The 21941-nt window shown below is 39.8% G+C and overlaps 1 protein-coding gene across 1 annotated transcript in view; it reads right to left on the reverse strand.

Moving 5' to 3' along the window:
* The window catches only part of LOC136867261 (alkylglycerol monooxygenase), a 171015-nt gene extending 161855 nt beyond the window's left edge, over positions 1-9160 (reverse strand). The window contains exon 1 of the mRNA XM_067144404.2: positions 8991-9160. Coding sequence (XP_067000505.2) covers positions 8991-9149 — 159 coding nt within the window. The 5' untranslated portion in view covers positions 9150-9160. The remainder of the gene's footprint in view (positions 1-8990) is intronic.
* Positions 9161-21941: the final 12781 nt, after the last annotated feature.

The following is a 21941-nucleotide window of genomic DNA, read 5'->3' on the forward strand; positions in this document are numbered from 1 at the left end:
TGTCGTAGTTGACGCGGCCGCATTTACCTCGCACCTCAGCACGACAAGACTGCCACACTAATCCCTTTGCCTACATGTCCGCTGCAGCAACGCCATCAAATGGAAACCTTTTTGATCACGCCTTATGGGTATGTACATTGATGAGCAATTGAATTAGAGATGCGTGTAGGCCCAGGGCACGCACATCCCTCTCGATAGTATCCCAGGAGTGCTGGATAAGATTGAGATCGGGTGACCTTAAGAGTCATGTCGGTGGAGTGTTCATCGCAACACTTGACCCCAATTCGGGAGCGATGATTCGGCGCCTTGTCTTGCTGCAGGTACAGGTTTCCTGCAGGGTGCTGGACGTGAACAAATGGGTGGACATTATCTAAAGGCAGGTTCCCGTATCGGTCTCCGCTGAGGGAAGGTGGTGAATATACCAGCGATTCCATTTTACCAATGCGAATGGTTGCCGTACTGTTACATTCACCTGCCGACTAAAGCACCATTTTGCCAAAACGCAGCGATCTGTAATTCAATAGCTTATCAATAGGGGCTGACAGGTCAGAATGCAAATGTATTTAATCAAGGTGCAAGTGCCTTCTACCCGCACAACTTTTTTGCAGTGAGATTTGCATAAATATTAGCGATATGAACTATCAGAACCCATAAATTTATGCAACACACCTACAGTACATAACTGTCCGACTCCATGGCTATATGGTTAGAGTGCTGGCCTTTGTTCCAGAGGGTCTCGATTCCTGGCCGGGTCGGAGATTTCAACCTTAAATGGTTAATTCCCTTGGCTCGGGGACTAGGTATTTGTGCTGTCCCCAACTCATACATTACACATAACACTATCCTCCACCACAATAACACGCAATTACTTACACATGGCAGACGCCACCCACCCTCATCGGAGGGTCCGACTTACAACGGTTGCACCCGGCTAGAAATAGCCACACGAAATTAAACCTACATAACTGTAGAGCGGCTATATGATTCTTGCGCCTTGTTCAAATACGTTTGACTGTTAGCGACTAAAAGTCTTCTCCCTACTCATCATTGTATGTGATTGCCATATGGGTGCAATATGTATGTAAGTAGGCTATGTATGTTGAGATCCAGATTTAGAAATCAAAATCGTGGATCTACTTTGCAAGAACTGTGTTCCTGAAATGTGTGCAGTTGTGGCTTCCGATTCAAAACTCGGTGGCATGTTGTGAAATGTTATTGGTGTCGAATGCTGAAGTGTTTGAAATATGGATCTATCATGGAATCTTGGAGATCCCACGGGCAGCTTACGTCACCATCGAAGTTTGTACTCTATCGTGCGGGGAAATCATGCGATGTCCTAACCCGCCGAAACCACAGGAAGGTAGCCTCTTTCGTACACAATTCGAAATTAAAAAAGCAGTAATTGATCATAGAATATATTATGTAAGATAGAAGAGAAACGAGGGCGAGGAAGGAGGAGATCATCCTGAGTGCAGAACATCCGGTAGAAGTACGGTAACTCTCATACGGGAAGCGCAATATAAGAATAATTACCCCATGATGGCCGTTGACATTCAGTGGCAAGAAGAAGAAGTCCTCTCAACTTTAATTGCTGTATTGATGGGGTGATAGTAACTTACTTCATGAGGATCACTGCAAGTACCTAGGTGTTAATTTATAAGTAAAGATCTTCATTCGAGTAATCACATTAATGGGGTTGTAAATAAAGGTTAAAAATTTCCTCATATAGTTATAGGATTATTTAGGGGTTGTAGCAGGGGTGTAAGGGAGATGACTTAAGACCCCAATAGAGTGTGGTTCCGACGTATGGGACCCTCACCAATATTAGGATTACATGATTCTAGAATTGGAAAAGATCCAACGAATAGAATCACTGTTTGTTGTGGGTTTTTTAAAGTGTGATTACTTTTATTAATACTATTACTATTATTATTGTTAATATTATCATACTGCCATCAGAAGTTATTATTAAGTGTTCTAGGTTAAGACTGGTTAAGTGTAAGAAAGGGAGTACATCCCTGACTTTGCCAGAATAAATAAAACACATTATTATTATTTCCGATAAAAGACTAGCGTTACGAAAATATTGCAAACCCTGGGCTGGCACGACTTGGGAGTAAGGAGATGAGTAGCACGAATAAGCCGTATATTCCGAGCGGCCAGTGGCGAGATGAAGTATAATAAGCTTGAACAGAGTTTTAAAAGTAGGAAAGGAAATTGAGGTAAATATTCGATTATAGGAAGAGGAATTATGGATTGAAATCATTTACGAAGGGAGATGTTCGATAAATTTTCAAAGTCTTCATTAAAGAAAAGAGTAGGTAAACAACTGTGATTATTATTATTATTATTATTATTATTATTATTATTATTATTATTATTATTATTATTATTATTATTATTATTATTATTATTATTATCATCTACTTTTTAAAACACTAGGCTGATTTTTGTGACTGCAAGTACCGAGCTCGATAGCTGCAGTCGCTTAATTGTGGCCAGTATCCAGTATTCGGGAGATAGTGGGTTCGAGCCCCATTGTCGGCAGCCTTGAAGATGGTTTTCCATTTTCACACCAGGCAAATGCTGGGGCTGTACCTAATTAAGGCCACGGCCGCTTCCTTCCCACTCCTAGCTCCTTCCTGTCCCATCGTCGCCGTAAGACCTGTCTGTGTCGGTGCGACGTAAAGCAAATAGCAATAGTAGTGACTGCAAGTTTGAGGGGACGGTTGTACCGATCGACTTCGTAAAGCATTCTGACGAAAGTTGTTGCTCTGTAGATTTGCAAAGTGTCTTTAAAAGCATACACCTTTCTTGTCGTATATTTTTAAATTATTAATGAATAACGTAGCATTCTGATTGGCCAAAGCGCTCGCCAGTACTTCAAGGCCGCCTAAACCGTGAGAGCGCTGAAGCATGTGGCACGATAGAGGAGCACACATGTGCAGTCAGATGTCTTCCTGGTCAGCTGTACTTCGCGAACAGGAATAGCTGCTGCTTCGCTGCTCAGTGGTTGAACAGTGCACAATGCATTGAAAATGACACTGCATTTAAACGAGAGTTCAGTGTCTGGATTAAAATTAAATTCCAAAGCAGCTGACGATATTCGATTAGCAAAGCTCAATATGTCGAATAGGCATTCATCAATGTGTGTGAATCGTCCTCTAAGCTATGTCCTAGGTAAGGACATCCCATTCCTTCTGGTTGGAAAATTATTGTTCTTGGGAGGGATTTCATAAAGCTTTTGCCTGTTTTGCCAAATGCTTATCGCCGAACAATTATTTATTAAAACTGTATTAAATACTCTCTTCTTTGACCCTTCTTCAAAACACGCTGCTTAAATAAAAATAGTGGGGCAAAACAACAAAAAATGAAATTTGTTTTTTGGCAAGAAATTGGTAACGGCGACTATCCCTTGTAGATGGTGATGGATCAAAGTATATTGAACTACCAGCCAGAATTTTAGCATATGGGAATACTGTGATGGAAATTTATAGCTAAACGCTCTCTTCTGCGAAAGATGTCATGATCTTCTCGACCCCGGAGTATATGTATAGGGGGAGGGGGTTAAAGTGCCGAAAATGTTACAATCTTCGAGAATCTTGTCCTGTCCATTGTCAGAACCTCGCCTATGGATGTAGGCTAATTGCATTGCGGTGCCACCAATTTACCTTGAGATTGATGTGAATGGATATCTTCGTAACTTAAGCACCTTATTTTATGCTAAAATTACAGACCACCGAAGTAATACTGTTATTGGTTCTTACGTCTCACTAACTAATTTTACGCTTTTCGGGAACACCGAGGTGCCTGAATTTAGTCCTGCACAAGTTATTTTACGTGCCAGTAAATTTACCGACGCGAGACCGATATATTTGAGCATCTTCAAATACCACCGGACTGAGCAACGATCGAACCTGAGCCACTCAGCCCGGCAGGCAACTGAAGTCTTTTAAATCTGAGAGCAGTTGAAGGAACTCATGTATAACTACATCTTATGAATAATTCCAGGTCTCATGAACCACTGCTCACCGTGTCTGACGCAGTCACCGTCTGAGCTATGCTACTGGTTCCCGTCAATGTCAAACTACCGGCCCACGTACGTGGTCCATTGGAGGAGTTATATAACTCATGAAACCACCTTAATTGAAGTATTGGATGAACGGTAACACTTTTAGTACAACGTAGGTTATCGCTATGGTAGGTAGTTAAAATTGGGATAATAATAATAATAATAATAATAATAATAATAATAATAATAATAATAATAATAATAATAATAATAATAATAATAATAATAGAATACAATCGTATGCCCATGAAGCGAGTTGGCTACACCGTTTGGGTCACATAGCTGTCAGCCTTCATTCGGGAGAGTGGGTCCGAATCCCACTGTCAGCTGCCATCAATATGACTTTTCATGGTTGCTCATTTGACACCAGGCAAATGCTGGGCCTGTATCATTAAGGCCACGGTTGCTTCCTTCCTTCCCATTGTTACCATAAGACATGCCTATGTCATAGCGACGTAAAACAAATAGTAAAGAAAAATCTTATGATTTAAGATTGTGTGTGCAGACAGTTTGATTTAACACCTACGCCACCTGCTTGTCGGATGGTAGATAAACTATACTCTACTGGGCTGGATTTTCATTCATTTTGTCGAGTAAACCTTTTAATTTAACTGAAGGGATTTTATTTAACTACCACCGATAGAGTTGGTCGGACGTTTCGGAAGATACTGGGTTCAAATCCCACCGTCGGCAATCGTGAAGATGGTTTTTACGTAATCTACCGAGCAAGTAGCCGCATGGTTTGGGTCATGTAGCTATCAACTTGCGTTCGGGAGATAGTAGGTTCGAACCCCACTGTCGGCAGCCTTGTAAATGGTTTCCCATTTTCACACAGGCAAATGCTGGGGCTGTGCCTTAATTAAGGCAACGGCCCCTTCCTTCTCATTCCTATCCCATCGTCTCGATAAGACCTATCTGTGCCGGTGCGACGTAGAGCAACTTGTTTATGTAATCTTGATTTTGACGCTGTTATACATCTATTTTAATATTTTCGAAATTTTTAAAACACTCAACTTCATCTTTTCAGTTTATTAACCGATCTCTAACCGGAAGAATGTAGGTGAACGTTCAATAAACCATTAGAACATATACCCGACGGCAGCTGTGTGGATGTAACTCATTTTTAATGGCTAAATACTGACTGATAACAAGAGCCAGTTATACTTTGCTGCTAAGTTGTTAAACATTAACCTTCAAACCCTGAGACTACGTATTCATAACCGGGCAGACCGATTGTGCTGACGAGGAAATGTCTCATTAGTAGTCGTTGAGATTTGAACAATAATTTATTCGTATTAAAGATATTGTTGGCCAATTCTTGACCGCTATCGGTCATAAATTGTGAAGAAAGAGGGAATTGCGAATGTCATCAGATATTCTTACCATAGTACCGGTAATTGCTGCAGGGAATGGGACGAGATTATCGCTAGATGAGGTTGTTTACAATCTATAACACACTCATGTAATTTTTCTCTATTCTCTGAGACAGCTAGCGCGATCATGTATGTATACCTGATCATAATTTTTGAGAAACCTTCTTCGGTTAATTCAGCTTCGAGAATATCGTCAGTGAGGATTTTAAATGAACCAGGATGATTTCTAGTACAGACACATAGAAACTCCATAACTTGCTGTCAAGAACTGGGAATTTACTTTAACTGGAGGCAAATGATGAAGTTTCCGTGCCACATGCCAATTTTTAGCAGATACTGCTTATGTAAATCGGTCCAGCTCCTTGGCTGAATGATCAACATAGTGGCCTTCGGTTCAAAGCGCCCGAGGTTCAATTCCCAGATGGGCGAGGGATTTTAGCCGCGTCTCGTTAATTACTCTGGCTTCATTTACACACAACGCACCACACTACTAACCACCGGAACACGCAATAATGAATACATTACTGCACATAAGTTAGCATTAGGAAATGCATCTGGGCGTTAAACGAGGTTTAATCCACATGTAGTGCCAACCTCATAGTAACTGTCAAAGACCAAGAAGAATAAGAATGTGACTGTAAAGGAAGGAATAAAATGAGTCTCATGCACCCATTCAAGTCCGTAGACGAACTTGTGTGTCATTGCAAATAAAACTAGGATGGGATTAGTTGTCTAACCCGAGTACATCCTAATAATCTCGTTCTATTCCCTGCAGCCATTACCGGAACCCTTGTAAGAATATCTGGTGAAAATCAAATTCCACCTTTCTTCGCAATCTGTGACCAATACCATCTAAGAACTGACCAACAATATCCTAAAATACGAATAAATAATTGTTCAAATCTCAACGACTACTAATGGGACCTTTTGTTGTTAGCACAACCGTTCTGAGCTTGTAATGAACCCGCACTCTCGGGGTTTGAAGGTCATTATATCACAAACATAACATCAGAGTATGACTAGCACTTTGCTAGTATGATTGGCTAGCCATGAAGTCTAAATTTACATCTTTACACTCTTCATAGACTTTTTGAATGTTCAGCTACATCCTTCCCGTCAGAGATAAGTTTACCGAAGCCTTTTAACTCCAGTTATAGTCTCTGTCGGTACAAACAGCCATATCTCAAATTATCTCCACGTAGGGAAGAAATACCCTCCATATACATTGGTACCTTTAAAAGTGACTACGGTATCTCCAGATTGTTGTGCAAACCTCTAATAAAGAGGCGAATTCAGTGGTTGTATCTTTTCAGGTCCGTCAAGCAAATCGTTACGTAATGCAGGTGTTAGAAGCCACTCGTCCTGCGAGACGCGTCTGTTACATTCCTCCTCTCTGACTACTTCGTTACATAACACATGTATAGTAGTGCTTACAGAACGGGATATTTCGCATAAGGCTTCTGTTATTATATCAGTAGCAATCCAAGTCTTCCTGCCAATATGTCAATGCACGGACCACCATTCTTGATGTTTTACAAATACCTTTGGATTAATATTGTCTAATAATGATAATGTTATTTGCTTTACGTCCCACTAACTACTTTTTAAGGTCTTCGGAGACGCCGGGGTGCCGGAATTTCAGTCCCGCAGGAGTTCTTTTACGTGCCAGTAAATCTACCGACACGGGGCTGTCGTATTTGAGCACCTTCAAATACCACCGGACTGAGCCAGGATCGAACCTGCCAAGTTGGGGTTAGAAGGCCAGCGCCTTAACCGTCTGAGCCACTCAGCCCGGCAATTAATTAATATTGTCTAGATAATACTAAAAAATGACCACTTCTACTGGATATGAAGTAGAACCCTGCTTATTACCCAACAACGAAATGTTGAACGCTATGCTACTATATCCCAAAACTCCTTCCTAAATCGTATTTCCAATAGAACCTGAACTGTTTAAAATGTAAGGAAATTGCATTGCATTGCCATAACTGAGCTAATAATAATAATACTAATAATAATAATAATAATAATAATAATAATAACAATAACAATAATAATAATAATAATAACAACAATATCCGCCTCTGTGGTGTAGTGGTTAGTGTGATTAGCTGCCACCCCCAGTGGTCTGGGTTCGATTTCCGGCTCTGCCACGAAATTTGAAAAGTGGTACGAGGGATGGAACGGGGTCCACTCAGCCTCGTGAGGTCAACTGAGTAGAAGAGGGTTCGATTCCCACCTCAGCTACCCTCGAAGTGGTTTTCCGTGGTTTCCCACTTCTCCTCCAGACAAATGCCGGGATGCTACCTAACTTAAGGCCACGACCGCTTCCTTCCCCATTCCTTGCCCATCCCTTCCACTCTTCCCATCCCCCACAAGGCTCCTGTGCAGAATAGCAGGTGAGGCTGTCTGGGCGAGGTACTGGTCCTCCTCCCCAGTTTTATCCCCCGACCAAATGTCTTACGCTCCAGGACACTGTCCTTGAGGCGGTAGAGGTGGGATCCCTCGCTGAGTCCGACGGAAAAACCAACCCTGGAGGGTAAACAGATTAAGAAGAAGATAATAATACAATAACGCAACCCTCTCAAAAGGAAACTGAAAAAACAACCAGGGTTTTGAAGGCCAAAGTTAAAGACGGTGAAAACGTGGTCGGAGGAAAGAAAAGAGCAATACCGGCAACGAATGAAGGAGCATTGGGCAAATATGAAAGCCCAGAGAAGACATCTGTAATAACGTGGTCTTTAGTAGGCTGATACGAACGAATAACAATAATAATAATAGTAATAGTAATAATATTACATACCCTCATACACATTCTACTCTGTATGAAGATTCCTCTCACAAGAGTTGGATAATAATAATAATAATAATAATAATAATAATAATAATAAGAAGAAGAAGAAGAAGAAGAAGAAGAAGCATAGAATTCGAGCAATAACGGAACATTCTTGGAGGACGTTTGTTTATAAACAACGTCTGTCACAGAAGATAACGAAATAATATTAAATGAAGGAAAGCAAAGAATTGGTTCGATTCAGATACCAAGAATATGAACCTTGTGTACTGATTACACCACATGGTGGAAAACTTCGCTTCATTATAATCCTATTTCATTTCACTAGTTTGCCAGAAAATATTTGTCATTCTTTAAATCGCACCAATAAAACAATCCTATGAGATGAATAATAATGTACATATTTGTTATTTGTTTAATAACTTTTGAATAGCACAAATTTTAAGATAAATAATAAATGATGAAGACTAGAAAACAACCACGCAACATTAATTATACAGAAGAGCGTACGATTTAGAAATCGACAGATTCGGAGTTCTAAAGGTCATATCGAGAGTTATATAATAACCCAAGAATGGTACGTTATTTCCAATCTGATAACACATTCTCGTCTTAAAATAACGAGTTATACAAACTAACAGAGAAAAGACAAAAACAAATCAATACCGCACACCGAATAAGTACTTGAGGTTGATGACCGCGATGTCAATAGACGGCAATGAAAGCAAAACAAGAGCCGGCCGGCACGTACCTGGCGGAATATGGTGGGGACGTCTTCTGGTTTCTGGAATGTGCTCTCTGACGGGTTGACGATGTAAAACATTTTGGCCACACCCCGGGCGATGTTCCCCACCGCGTGATGTTCCACACTAAAGTCGACGGTCTCGTTCCGAAACGTTAAGTTCTCCATTGTGCCGTGCATCAATAAACTAACTGCTGCGGCCTGTAGCTCGCTGGTGTATATATAGCGTTCGCGGAAATGTTGTCAGCTTTCCAAGTGCTCGCTCGTTGGTTGATCTTTCTACCTTGAGCTTGGTTGGTCGAGCTCTTCCAACAGGTTCGAGCTCCCCGCCCCTCTTTCTACTCTTTATCAAACATACACACGCACTCATACGCATGTAGTATGTTTATACTACTTACATGTTTGCTTCGTATCAGCACAACAATCGTATAACATCAGTATATACATGTTCAACTTAATCACAGCAGCTGATGGTTCATTCATTCATTCATTCATTCATTCATTCATTCATTCATTCATTCATTCATTCATTCATTCATTCATTCATTCACTGAGTGAGTTGGCCGTGCAGTTAAGGGCGCGCAGCTGTGAGCTTGCATTCGGAAGATCGTGGATTCGAACCCCACTGTCGGCAGCCCTGAATATGCCTTTCCGTGGTTTCTCATTTTCACACCAGGCAAATGCCGGGGTTGTGCAAAAATATTTTAAAAAATCATTCAGTGAAAGTAAGGAATGTTAGAAGATTTGGATGCATGTTTCTTTCACCCTCCAAAATAATTACAATTTGCGTAATAAATTAGCTGAATCATTTGTTAATAATACTTGTGTTTATGTTCAGTCCTCATCCCGAAGGATGGTTGGATCCTCATAGGATGTGTATTTTTCCAGGATGGCAGTAAATTCAGCGAAAGGTACAGGTAAGCTAATACAGTAAAGGCAAGTTGTGATCAAACATATTCTGCAAGAAAGAAGTTAGTTCTCGGACGAAACTATCTGTACAGTAGCCTGTTTCCAGGCCAACTTTGCGGCGGTGAATGCTGGATGGACTTTTTTTCTTCTTCTTCGTTTTGCCTCATGACTGAGGCGTCGTGACTATCATAATATTCAGCCCTCTAGCCGATGAACCATACTCCGCCATTCTTCCCTATCTAAAGCTTTCAATGTGGTTACTCCGAGAGAACACTCTAGGGGGCCGTTCACCATGTCAATCCATCGCGTTGGTATTCGTCCTCGTTGTCTGGTTCCCTGGACTTTGCCCTCAACAATCAGCTTTTGTAGACTACCATCTCGGCGCATTATATGTCCAAAGTAGCGTACAATTCGTTGAGAGACCTTACACGATAGACGAACTTTTATCTGAAGTTGGTTCAGGATTGATGTGTTCGTGCGATGAGCTGTCCAAGGAATCCTTAACATTTTCCTCCAGCACCACATTTCAAAGCTTTCTATCCGTTCACGATCACGTTTGAGGATGGTCCACGTCTCTGCGCCATACAAGAAGACTGAGAAGACTAGAGATTCAACGAGCTTCTTTTTTGTCTTAATGGTGATGTTGTTATCTTTCCAGATCTTCCGCAGACGGATCATTGCTACCTTTGCTATTTCAATTCTGCGCTTTATTTCATCCTTGGAACCACCAGAATTGGATAGTAAGGAGCCTAGGTATACATACTGATGTACAACTTCACACCCTCCAATCTGTTTGATATGTGGACTGTTGTTGTTCTTACGATCAACAATCATGACTTTGGTTTTCTGTCGATTTAGGCGTAATCCAATTTCTAGGCTTGCTTCCTCTACTCTCTTGATCAGCTCTGTCAACTCCTCTTCAGATGATGCTATCAAGGTGGTGTCATCAGCAAATCTCAAATTGTTGATCTTGCATCCCCCAACGGAAAACCCTTTGTCCCAGCCTTCTAATGCAGTTCTCATTGCATATTCACCATAGATATTGAAAAGTATCGGTGACAGGATACATGGATGGACTTACCGTTAGGATATTGTATTCATAAGCTGGAAGTATCAGACATGAAAGTAGCGAGAGTGGTGGTGGTGATTATTGTTTTTCTTTCTACAAGTTGCTTTACTTCGCACCGACACAGATAGGTCTAATAATAGTGTTATTTGCTTTACGTCCCAATAACTACTTTTACGGTTTTCACAGACAGGTATTATGACGCCGATGCGACAGGAAAGGGATAGGATTGGGAAGGAACAGGCCGAGGCCTTAATTAAGGTACAGCCCCAGCACTTGCCTGGTGTGAAAGTTTGAAACCACGGAAAACCATCTTCAGGACTGCCGACAGTGGGGTTCGAACCCACTCTCTCCCGAATACTGGATACTGGCCGCACTTAAGTGACTGTAGCTATCGAGCTCGGTGATTATTGTTTTAAGGGGAAGTACCACTAAGCAACCATCCTCTATGTAACACTAATCAGAGGGAAAAAATTGAAGGGCCCGACACTTCGAAAAATGAAGGTATCGCCAAAGGAAGACAAAGGCCACGAAGGGCGTGAAAATGAAAGTCTCCCTAGGTTTCAAGTGCTCTAATACCGTCGGGGTCGGAAAAGAACAAGAGTCGACCAAGGAAGATTGGATAGGGTAGATGAAAGTGAGGAGCCTGGCACAAGTAAATGGAAAGCAATGTCAGGACTCAGATCACGGCCCCGTGGTCGCCAACCCACACTCGCAAGTTGGGAGCCACTGGGGTCTCTTTTAGTTTCCTCTTACGACAGGCAGGAACACCGTGGGCGTTATTCTACCTCTCCCACCCACAGGGGAAAAGTAGCGGTATAGACTGTTGGTAAAAATCGGTGGTAACAATGGCAGGAGGGTAATCTAAATGAGGAAGTAAAAACTAATTTACGAATAAACTAAATTGATGAAGCTGAACGTAAAAACAGGTTTCGGCGATAGGTTCACGTGAGGCGAATAGATGGGTTACCGAGGAGAATAACGAACTTGCCCATGGAGAGTAAAAAAAGTAGAGGGACACCAAGGAGACGATGGTTATTCTCGGCTTCTAATGAGTTAGTGATAAGAGGTGTGGACCTAAGTGAGGACACAGGGCTAGTTGCAAGTAGAGGATTGTGGAGTCGCTTAGTTTATTCACATAGGCTTGCGGACTGAACGTTGAAAGACTACAATTCAAATGTATGTATTTATTTATTGTAACCTTCTTTGTGGCGGGTAAATGTATGTGCCCCACGAATAGGTGACCTAATATGTAACATATACGAATAGTAGAGAAGTGGATCACACACATGACCATTAGAAAATATAGGCACAATCATTAGTACATGAGATTTCGTAGCATAAAGTAAAATGAGGCTCTCGTGGAATATCCTGGATTCCCTCAGCGTCTCCGGCTTCTCAGTCGACTCTAGTCTGCGGAGTTGGCGAGTTCCAACGATGACTTTATCTCAGTTCAGAAACTTAAATATGTTGGCCTGAGACAGACAGTCGTAGCGTGCAATGGCTCTATTATATAAATTCAAGTGATATGCGAGAGGATAATTCGTACTCGATAATATAAGATGGGCTTAAACTATTGATGGCTCGGTTTATTATAATCGACACAAATCGTGGGCGGAAATACAATTCCAAGTCAGCAAAGGATCCCATTCTATTCTTTCGAGATTAATTCATTAAAACAATGGCGGAGTGAATATTAATGCAGTTTAGATGATAATTTTACAACAACGGGACATTAACTCAACAAAGAGGCAGCAATAAAAAGCAAATCATGACATTAAATACGAAATTGCTTTACTAAATTGTATCTTTGGTTTTATATCTGTTCACATTTCAATTCAATTAATCCGAGGTTGCATTATGAACATTTAAAGTAGGCCGAAATAGTTCATTATGTTTGGTATGATTGTCTTTTCATATTATTTCAATGTGCAGCGTCGTGCATATGTCCGGTTCTATAACCTAGCATAATTCTCTTTTCAGGATTTAAAATCATTATAAAATACGTACACGGAAAATAAATATATTAAAGTTCAATAAAACGCGAAATATATTTCTGTACAACAGCACACACAAAAGCATGACTGCAGATCGTAATAAACAGAAATCGCGGCTTGAAGAGATCATCCTCCTAGAATATGACAATAAAATCCCAAACTTGCCAAATAATTTCGTCGGTAGCCAAAATTGAGATGATCTGGATGCATCTGAACTCCTCCTCTGGAATATCTTGAAAATGACTACTTTACCATGAATCAAACAAACAAGTTAATACGTATCGTAGTTCTGAGGATCTCGCTGGCTCTCGAACATAACAGCAGTGGGTGGTATGGGATGCGACACCTACAAAGAGGAGTTGTACGCCTAATTCCTTCTTGTATACGGTCAGAATATGAGATAAACCGCAATGAACGTAAATAACTTATTCCTTACAACGTAACTTAAAAATGACGTGGATTTCTGCCATTTTTCTTTCGTTAGTTTTGCCTCCATTTCAAACTCGGGTATCACCGCAGTGATCGTGACTGATTAGGAGAACTTTGCTCATCTCCAATATTTTTTTGTACGTAATTCAGCACTTTACCTTTATGGGAAGTGAGTTAGTTACGGATATTGTATTTTGAGTAGTTACGGCAATTTCATACCGTTTATCACGGAACTTCGGAGTAAAACAGTTATACCTTTCCTAATTATCTTATAAGGAAAATCTGTGATGAATGTTAGCGGATAGACAAATAGAGGAAAGAGAATTAATGATACAATAATTAGGGTATATTTCCTAATTTCGCTCCTTTAATCACAGAACGTCAGAATGAAACTTCTTCGCTTTCCCTTACGAGCTTGTAAGGAACACCTGAGCAAAATTGCAGATCTCTAGCTTCCTGAAAAGGGTGAGAATTAAATATTGTAATTAGGCCAGTTACACATATTTCACACCCTTAATGAAATATCGGCACAATCCTTACTTTCCTTAATTAGGTCCAAGAAACACTTGCTCCGAATTTCAGCACTCTACCTGTGTGGGATATTGTGTTTAGGGTAGTCACACCAATTTTACCCAGCACTTTTCCACAAGATATCGGATTAAAATATATTTACTTTCCCGAATTAGATTATAAGGAAAGCTGATGTCAAATTATATCCTTCTAGCGTTGTGGGAAGTGTGCGATTGACCGATGTTGTGTTTGGGATAGTTGATCCTATGTCCCCTCCTTTGTCACAATACATCGGAATAAAACAGTAATAAGCTTATAAGAAACTTTTATTCCTTTCGTTCTTTATTTCTATCTTTCTCTCCTTCTTCAGCTTATCCCAGTTATTTCTGGGGTCGCTGGAGCCACACAGGCTCATTTGAGTTTCGGCCGGGGATTTTCTGACGTCACGTGATTTTGGAGGTAAAAACCTCAACCCAGGATTAACCGGGATTCGAACTTCAGCCTTCCGGGTGGGAAACTAGCAGCAACTGGAAGCCACTGAACTGATCACGTCCACAATTAGCTAATAACTAAGATTCGGATGTTAAGGAAAAGTTACATTTCTTTCCTGAGGTCATTTTACTAAAAATCAGAAAAATAACTGTATGAATGATGGGTCTCTGACTCCGTTTAAAGCAATTTTTTGTTGCGTATAAAGGCATATTTAGGTCTTTTTTGTTTTGGTCAAATTTTGCCCATTTTGAGCATTTTTGTTTAAATTAAATTTAAATTTAAATTGAGGCGTCGCTTTTTACAAGGTACATGTTATCTTCATCGAGTTTCAAACACAGGATTTTCAAATATTGTAGTAGATGTATTTTTCTTTTTTCTTGAAAGAGATAGGTAGCAGGTTTAGAAGACATGATTCCGAGAAAAGGATGCTGTACAAACGTACGCCGACAGATACCAAATGCAAGCTGATACTTCGTTTTCTGGTCCTCCGTTTTAGGAAAACAGAGTGAGAACTGCTCGTCAGGTGAATGACACTGAATAAATGTATACAGTTTTAACGTACCTACTGTAGCTTTGCACGATTAAATGTGGCTTCTGTATTATTTCTAACCACTTTTTGGAACATTTAATCTTACTAATACTCGCTACCTATTCCTAAATTGCCTGTGTCGTATTTAGCTAGTTTTTAGACCATATTTACTTCTTTAGCTCATAAACTTCCGAACCCTACTTATAAGAAATCTCTTTACTCTTCCTAACTAGGTTAAAGGAACACGTGTGCAAAATTTCAGCCCTGTACCTTCGTGGCAACTCTAGGAATTAATGATATTGTAACTAGGGTACTTACCCCCAGTTTCGAAAAACATCGGAATAAAAATACCTTTACTTCTCGTAATTAGCTGACGTGAAACATCTGTGCCGAATTGCTCCTCTCTAGCTTCATGGGAGGTGTTATAATATTGAATTAAGGGAGTTAACCATATATCACCCACTGAACCAGAAAAAAATCAGATTAAAGTATGAATAACCTTATAAGAAACTGTTGTGCCGAATTTCATCCTTCTACCTTTGTGGGAAGTGTGCGATTTAGTCATATTGTCTTTCGGATAAAATATTCATTAGCTTATAAGAAACACTTCTGCCAAATGTCAGTCCTCTAACTTCGTGGGAAGTCAGTGATTTTTTATATTGTGCTTAGGGTTTATACCCCAATTTCAGCACCCCTTTACCATAAAACATCGTAATAACACATTTATTTCCCTAATTAGCTTACATGGAACACATGGGTCAAATTATATCCCTCTAGTGTTGTGATTATGTGTTTGTAAAGTAACTTGCAAAAGAAAAAACTATGTGTTTAGGGTAGTTTCCTCTGCTTCACCCCCCTGTATCACAAAACATTGCAATAAATAATTATAATAATTAAGTTATAAGGACCACTTGCACCAAATTGCAACGCTCTAGCGTCGTGGGAAGAGTGAGAATTAATTATATGGTAGTTATCCCAATGGCACCCCTTTAATCACAAAACATCGCAATGGAACATCTTCGCTTTTCCTAATTAGCTTATGAGAAACATCTGTGCCGAACTGCAGCTTCTACCTTCGTGGGAAGTGAGTGATTTCGTGATATTGTTTTAGGGTAGTTACCCCTATTTCAACCTCCCCTTCTAACACAAACCATCGGAATAAAATATATTTTCATTCCCTACTTAGCTTATAAAGAACACCTGTGTCAAATTATATCCCTTTATAGTTGTGGGAATTGTGAGAATTAATGTTATTGTAATTATGGTAATAACCCAATTTCACCCTTAATCACAAAAAATCGCAATGAAACATCTTTAATTTTAATTACTAGCTGTTATGGAATATCTGTGCCGAATGGCAGCCCTCTAGCACGATGGAAAGTGTGAGAATTAGTGATGAGGGAGTGAATCAGGGCTTTCGCTTTTCTTGTATAGGGACTAGCATGTACGCCTGTCTTGTACAGTGGAAATTAGTATGTGAAATGTAGCTCTAAAATAGAAATAAACATGTTAATGTACTTTTAGGAAAGCAATTTACACTTTTCATGAACATGCATACATGAATCATAACAGGTATTATCAAAATTCCTTATGAACCATACTGAGGGTAGTTGCAAATGGGAGTTGTATTTCGACGTATATGGATCTGCGAACTCTTGAAAAAGTTACGTTTAGTTTCCCGTGGCTAAACACCGGATACGAAAGATTTATCTTCACTGTATGTAAAGTTTGTCCCTGTGGCTTGTTGATTGTGCAAAGAAGATTAAAGAAGGCTGAGCAAAAATTACGACGCATCCAACTTTTATGTCTAACTTGTGAAAGATGCAGTTAAGAAATACAGCAGGATGAAGTACTATGAAGCACTACGGTACTTCATTAACATAATCTCATTCTACGGCGTCAGTTCTAATATATCGTCGTTGCGCCATGAGCCTCCGTGGCTCAGGCGGCAGCGCGCCGGCCTCTCACCGACAGGTTCCGTGATTCAAATCCCGGTCACTCCATGTGCTAGATTTGCGCTAGACAAAGCGGAGACGGGACAGGTTTTTATCCGGGTACTCCGGTTTTGCTGTCATATTTTATTCCAGCAACGCTCTCCAATATCATTTCATTTCATCTGTCATTCATTAATCATGGCCAATAGGAGTGCGACAGGCTTCGGCAGCCGGCACAATTCCTATCATCGACGCCAGATGGGGCTTCATTAATTAAATTACTGACCCGGTCGAATGACTGGAAACAGGCTGTAAATTGTCATTTTCATTTCATCGTTGCGCCTCGAAATACCGCTATGTGACAATGTTGAAAGGAGAAATACTGACCCGCAGCACATATTCGTTCGTATAGTTCATGCAATACTGAACCTTAAATGAGAGAACCTTCCTGGTCAGAGTTCTAAGCTGAAACACTATCACATAGCGGGTTTTCTAGGCGCAACAACGATATGTTAATTTGTCATCACATAATCATCATTGGCTCGACAGTCCTTTTGTGGGCATTGGCCTTCCTCAAATGTTTTTGCTAGTCTTTCCCGTTCAGTTACATGCTCCTCCAGTTCTTAATTCTTAGGATCGTGATGTCCTGACGTACACATTCCTCCCACCTCAGCACTGTGCCATTTCACCGTTCTATAATTGCATCAGTAGGAACAAAAATGGCGTTCAAACCATTAAAAGATCAATGTGAAAGTAATTAACATCGGTACGAGCCGAAATGATAATCCTTTAAACCGGTAGTCACCGAAAGAACCATTCTTAGAAGGCTGTGAGAAAAGAATGACAGAAGCAGATTATTTAAACTGATTATTAAAAAAAGAGACTTCCATTAGAATATTCGACACGATTCAGCACTACGGCAAGTAAGACGGAGTCGAGTATAGAAACAAGCCAACTTATCTGTTTCCAAGATCAACTATTGACGGAGAATAAAATCCGCGGCAGCCCGCTCAACGTCAACTGCACAGATTGATATATCTGCGCGAAATTTAAGACCAGCAAAAAGGAATCGTCAAGTCTGGTACAACTAATACGTCACGGCTGGACTTGGAAGCTTTATATTTGTCTGATATTGCACATCGTAGAGAGAGCAGAATCCAACCAGCTGTCAAGTGCATTCCTAAGAAGCACGGAAAAATTACATTCGCTCAGCAAGCGAGAGAGTTGACAAATAGTAGCACAGTTAGAACTGTTATAGCTAAACTAGACGGCCCAGAGCATATTCATTCTAATATCATTGGCAGTACGAAACGAAGATAAATTGCAGCATGTCAACATTAACTAATACATTGTATTATTCTGTTCCTGGCGTACTAGAGACCACTATGATGTTCTAAAAGACCAAGGCAGAGACTACTCCGACTATGGTGGCGCTTTACGAGGTTGATGACCCAGGAGGATCGGAAATCAGCTGAGAAGACGAGATGGACCCGATTACCTAAGGCAGAACCATGGAGCGAGGCCTACCATTCCCGATGACCAACAGCGAGATGGCAAACAGGGCCCAATAAGCAAAGTTAAGTCCCCTATGAGTCGTTTTTCGTAAGTAGAAACCTTTACTTTTTGGCTATGTGTGATATGATTTGTAACATTGTGCGTGCGTATATAATATTGAAATGTAATTACATGGAAGTAGGTATTCATCTGAAGTTACTATTAATCCCATATATAGGCGTAAAATACCAGTGAAAGCCGTTCGCAAATTTATCAATGTGGTGTGAGAGAAAGTAATAGTTATTTTTAATCGATATCAGTGAAGTGCTAGAGTATAATATAAATGTCAATATACATGTGTGATGGCTTATCGAAATAACAAGCTTGGAGATCGTATTTAGGGAATGTTTACGACGAAGTATAGTAGTACAGCTTAGTATTGTGATACACTTTTCTTTGATACTATGACGGTAAGGATAATGTTTTTATATGTGTAGGTTATGGCACATATGCAGCGTATTTAATGAGATGAGTGCTTGAGATGCACTAATATGAATGTTACGTGATATTTGAAGTGATAAATGGTGAATGAAGTAATAATATAAGCGTATGTTAAGTTGTGATGGTGATATTTATTTTTATTTGAAAGGTTGGTCATAGTAGTCTTCTGAGAGATGATAGTATGTGCAAATTACGCATGCTAAGGTGTATATTGAAACGTATTATTTTCAATTGCTGTTTGTATTCCCAGATACACAAAATAGGTTAGGATACGATCTCAATGCCATCAATACAGTGTTGTTTGAGTATGTAGGATCATCAGATGAGCCAAGAGGCTAATAACGTTAATATTTAGGCCTTCACTGAGTTATTTATGACCATTTTCAAGTACTCTCACACATGGTAACCTAATTCCTGATTTTATGAGAGCAATTTGACACATCACTGGTGACTTAGTCATTGATATATGGATTTTTAGATGAAGGTAGAGTCTTCTAACATGTCAATTTTTCCACTTACGGTATAATTTGTTAGAAAGTTAATTAAATACACTTGGCAATGCTACATTCAGCCAGATACGCACTTAAATTGAATTTCAACCATGGATTAAGATAATAATTAAGTGAATTAACCACATAAGCCTTATGATAGAATTGATTTGAAATTAAATACGACTTAGAGTGGACCTGAATTTGCTTATATGGAGATCAGACCCTATGAAATATGAAACATACCTGCAAAGTTTTCAAACATACGAGTTAACTGAAGTCCTCAGAAAACTGACATTGCTTTCCCATTCGATTTTCTACTGTGTATGGACACAGATGTTAAGTTTTAGCAAAGTGACATTCGTTTCACCAGTCATATGTGAATTAAGGATTAAATAATAGAATTTTAAGTAACTTTGAGGAGCAATTCAGCTCAGTGAGAAGAGATTCCAGATCTTAATGAATATTTTATTTGGCTATTTTACTGCGTTTTACATTCTATTTTGAAACTATAATCTGAAATGATGTATATAGTAGGGAGTATAATTTTCTTTTCATTTTTAACCAATTGGATGCATCTAATTCTTTCAACTATATTTAACATGTTTCATTTGATTTATATATTTTAATTTTTCTTTTTCATTTGATTTCTAAGAACATTACCTAACTAAGACTTAGTATTTCGACAGGCCAGAGTTAATGAATCGATGATTAAGGCCTAGTTTTCAACTACTTGTTACGGGTTTTTCCAAACCTATTTTTCTTTATTTCAACGTAATCGCAACGCATGGAGATGTTTAGAGCATTATGAAGCTGTCTACGTTATACGAGGCAACTTTTAACGATATTTTACATGACATTTACTTGATACTTAGACTGAATTGTCAATAAAAGCTGAGTAGTGAAACTATATAATTCTTTTAATGCCTACTTAGTATAAGAACTAGATATAAGACTGCACTGACTCATTTTCTGATTGCGATTTCGTTAGCAACACGTACGAATCACTTGAAATATCGTAGTAACCTGAAATTTGCGATTAATGACGGTGACATGCGAGTATGGTATCCGACTGATAGCGTGTTGGAGACGTCCTTCTGCGTAGGTTGAGATTTACCATAGGCCATCGGCGTACTTTCTCAAGCGGAACCCACAACCCAGCAACATTAATCAGATAGAATCATTTATCAAGAGCTAGTCTGGAACTCATGTATCCTCACCTGGACGCGGGAACGGTGCAGCACCGAGAACCTTTCGGCGACGTATTACATATCTTCTTCATTATTCTATTGTCATTGACACTAAGCATTTTGATCTTGATGACTTTAACAAGTCAGGTTCATTAAATTTGTTAATATCATGGTTGTATCATCTTCTTCACAATCTATTTTCTTTTCTAGCCCAGACATTGATCTCACAACTCTTTTCTCTCGGCTGTCTTTCGTCAGATTTTGAACCATATGTTAGCACAGATCTCTCCAATACCTTGTAGATCATTTAGTTTTTTTCTTCAGTACTCGAGACTTTCTATGTTTTCTAAGGCCATAAAACATCTATTTTTGAATTTCATTGCTAATATTATTTTCACAGTTGACCACTGATCTCAAGTAGGTTAAACTACGTACAACTTCCAAATTTGAATGAGCCAGTTTCAATGTATGGAGAGCTTTCTGCACATTCTTTTTTCTTACAATCACAATAAAAAATAGGGAAGATTTCGTGCCACCGAGCTGGATAGCTGCAGTCGCTTAAGTGCGACCAGTATCCAGTATTCGGGAGATAGTAGGTACGAACCCCACTGTCGGCTGCCCTGAAAATAGTTTTCAGGGGTTTCCCATTTTCACACCAGGCAAATGCTGGGGCTGTACCTTAATTAAGGCCACGGCCGCTTCCTTCCCACTCCTAGCCCTTCCCTATCCCATCGTCGTCATAAGACCTATTTGTGTCGGTGCGACGTAAAGCAACTAGCAAAAAAAAAAAAAAAAGAATCGTCCCGCTTATACACCAAATTCTGAGCATGCGGGGACATTTACTCCATAATGAATCACTGACAGACGGATCCTTTCATCGGACCAGGAGGCCCACAAATTTAAGTTGTAAATGTCCCCTTCAGCTTCAAAATAACTTAAAAATGTATATCTATCTGCAGCGAACGGCAAGCATTGCCACGATATTCCTTCGTGACAGTTGAAGTGTGCACATCGTTAGTATGGCTCCACGAGTGGAGATATCCATAGAAAAACGTGCTGCAATTGTAGCACTTAGCCAAGCAGGTTTATCTGTTCGCCAAATTGCGAAACAGTGTAGCGTGTCTTTAGGGGGAGTGCAATACACCCTTCACCGCCAGAAGACAACAGGCAGCAATAAGGACATTCCACGACCAGGAAGACCTCGTAAAATAACTAAAAGCGATGCTAAATATATCAGAATTACCAGTAAGAGAAACAGATTCTAAACAGCGCCCCAAATTCGTGCAGAATTGGTAGAAATGAACACGACAATAATATCTGTTGCAACAGTAAAAAGGAGACTGATAGAAGCCGGCTTGAAATGATGTGTCACAGCAAGAAAACCCCTTCTAAGGCCCATGAATAAACAGAAGAGACTTGAA

Source organism: Anabrus simplex, chromosome 3 (genome assembly GCF_040414725.1).
Source record: "Anabrus simplex isolate iqAnaSimp1 chromosome 3, ASM4041472v1, whole genome shotgun sequence".
In the NCBI taxonomy this organism is placed as follows: domain Eukaryota; kingdom Metazoa; phylum Arthropoda; class Insecta; order Orthoptera; family Tettigoniidae; genus Anabrus; species Anabrus simplex.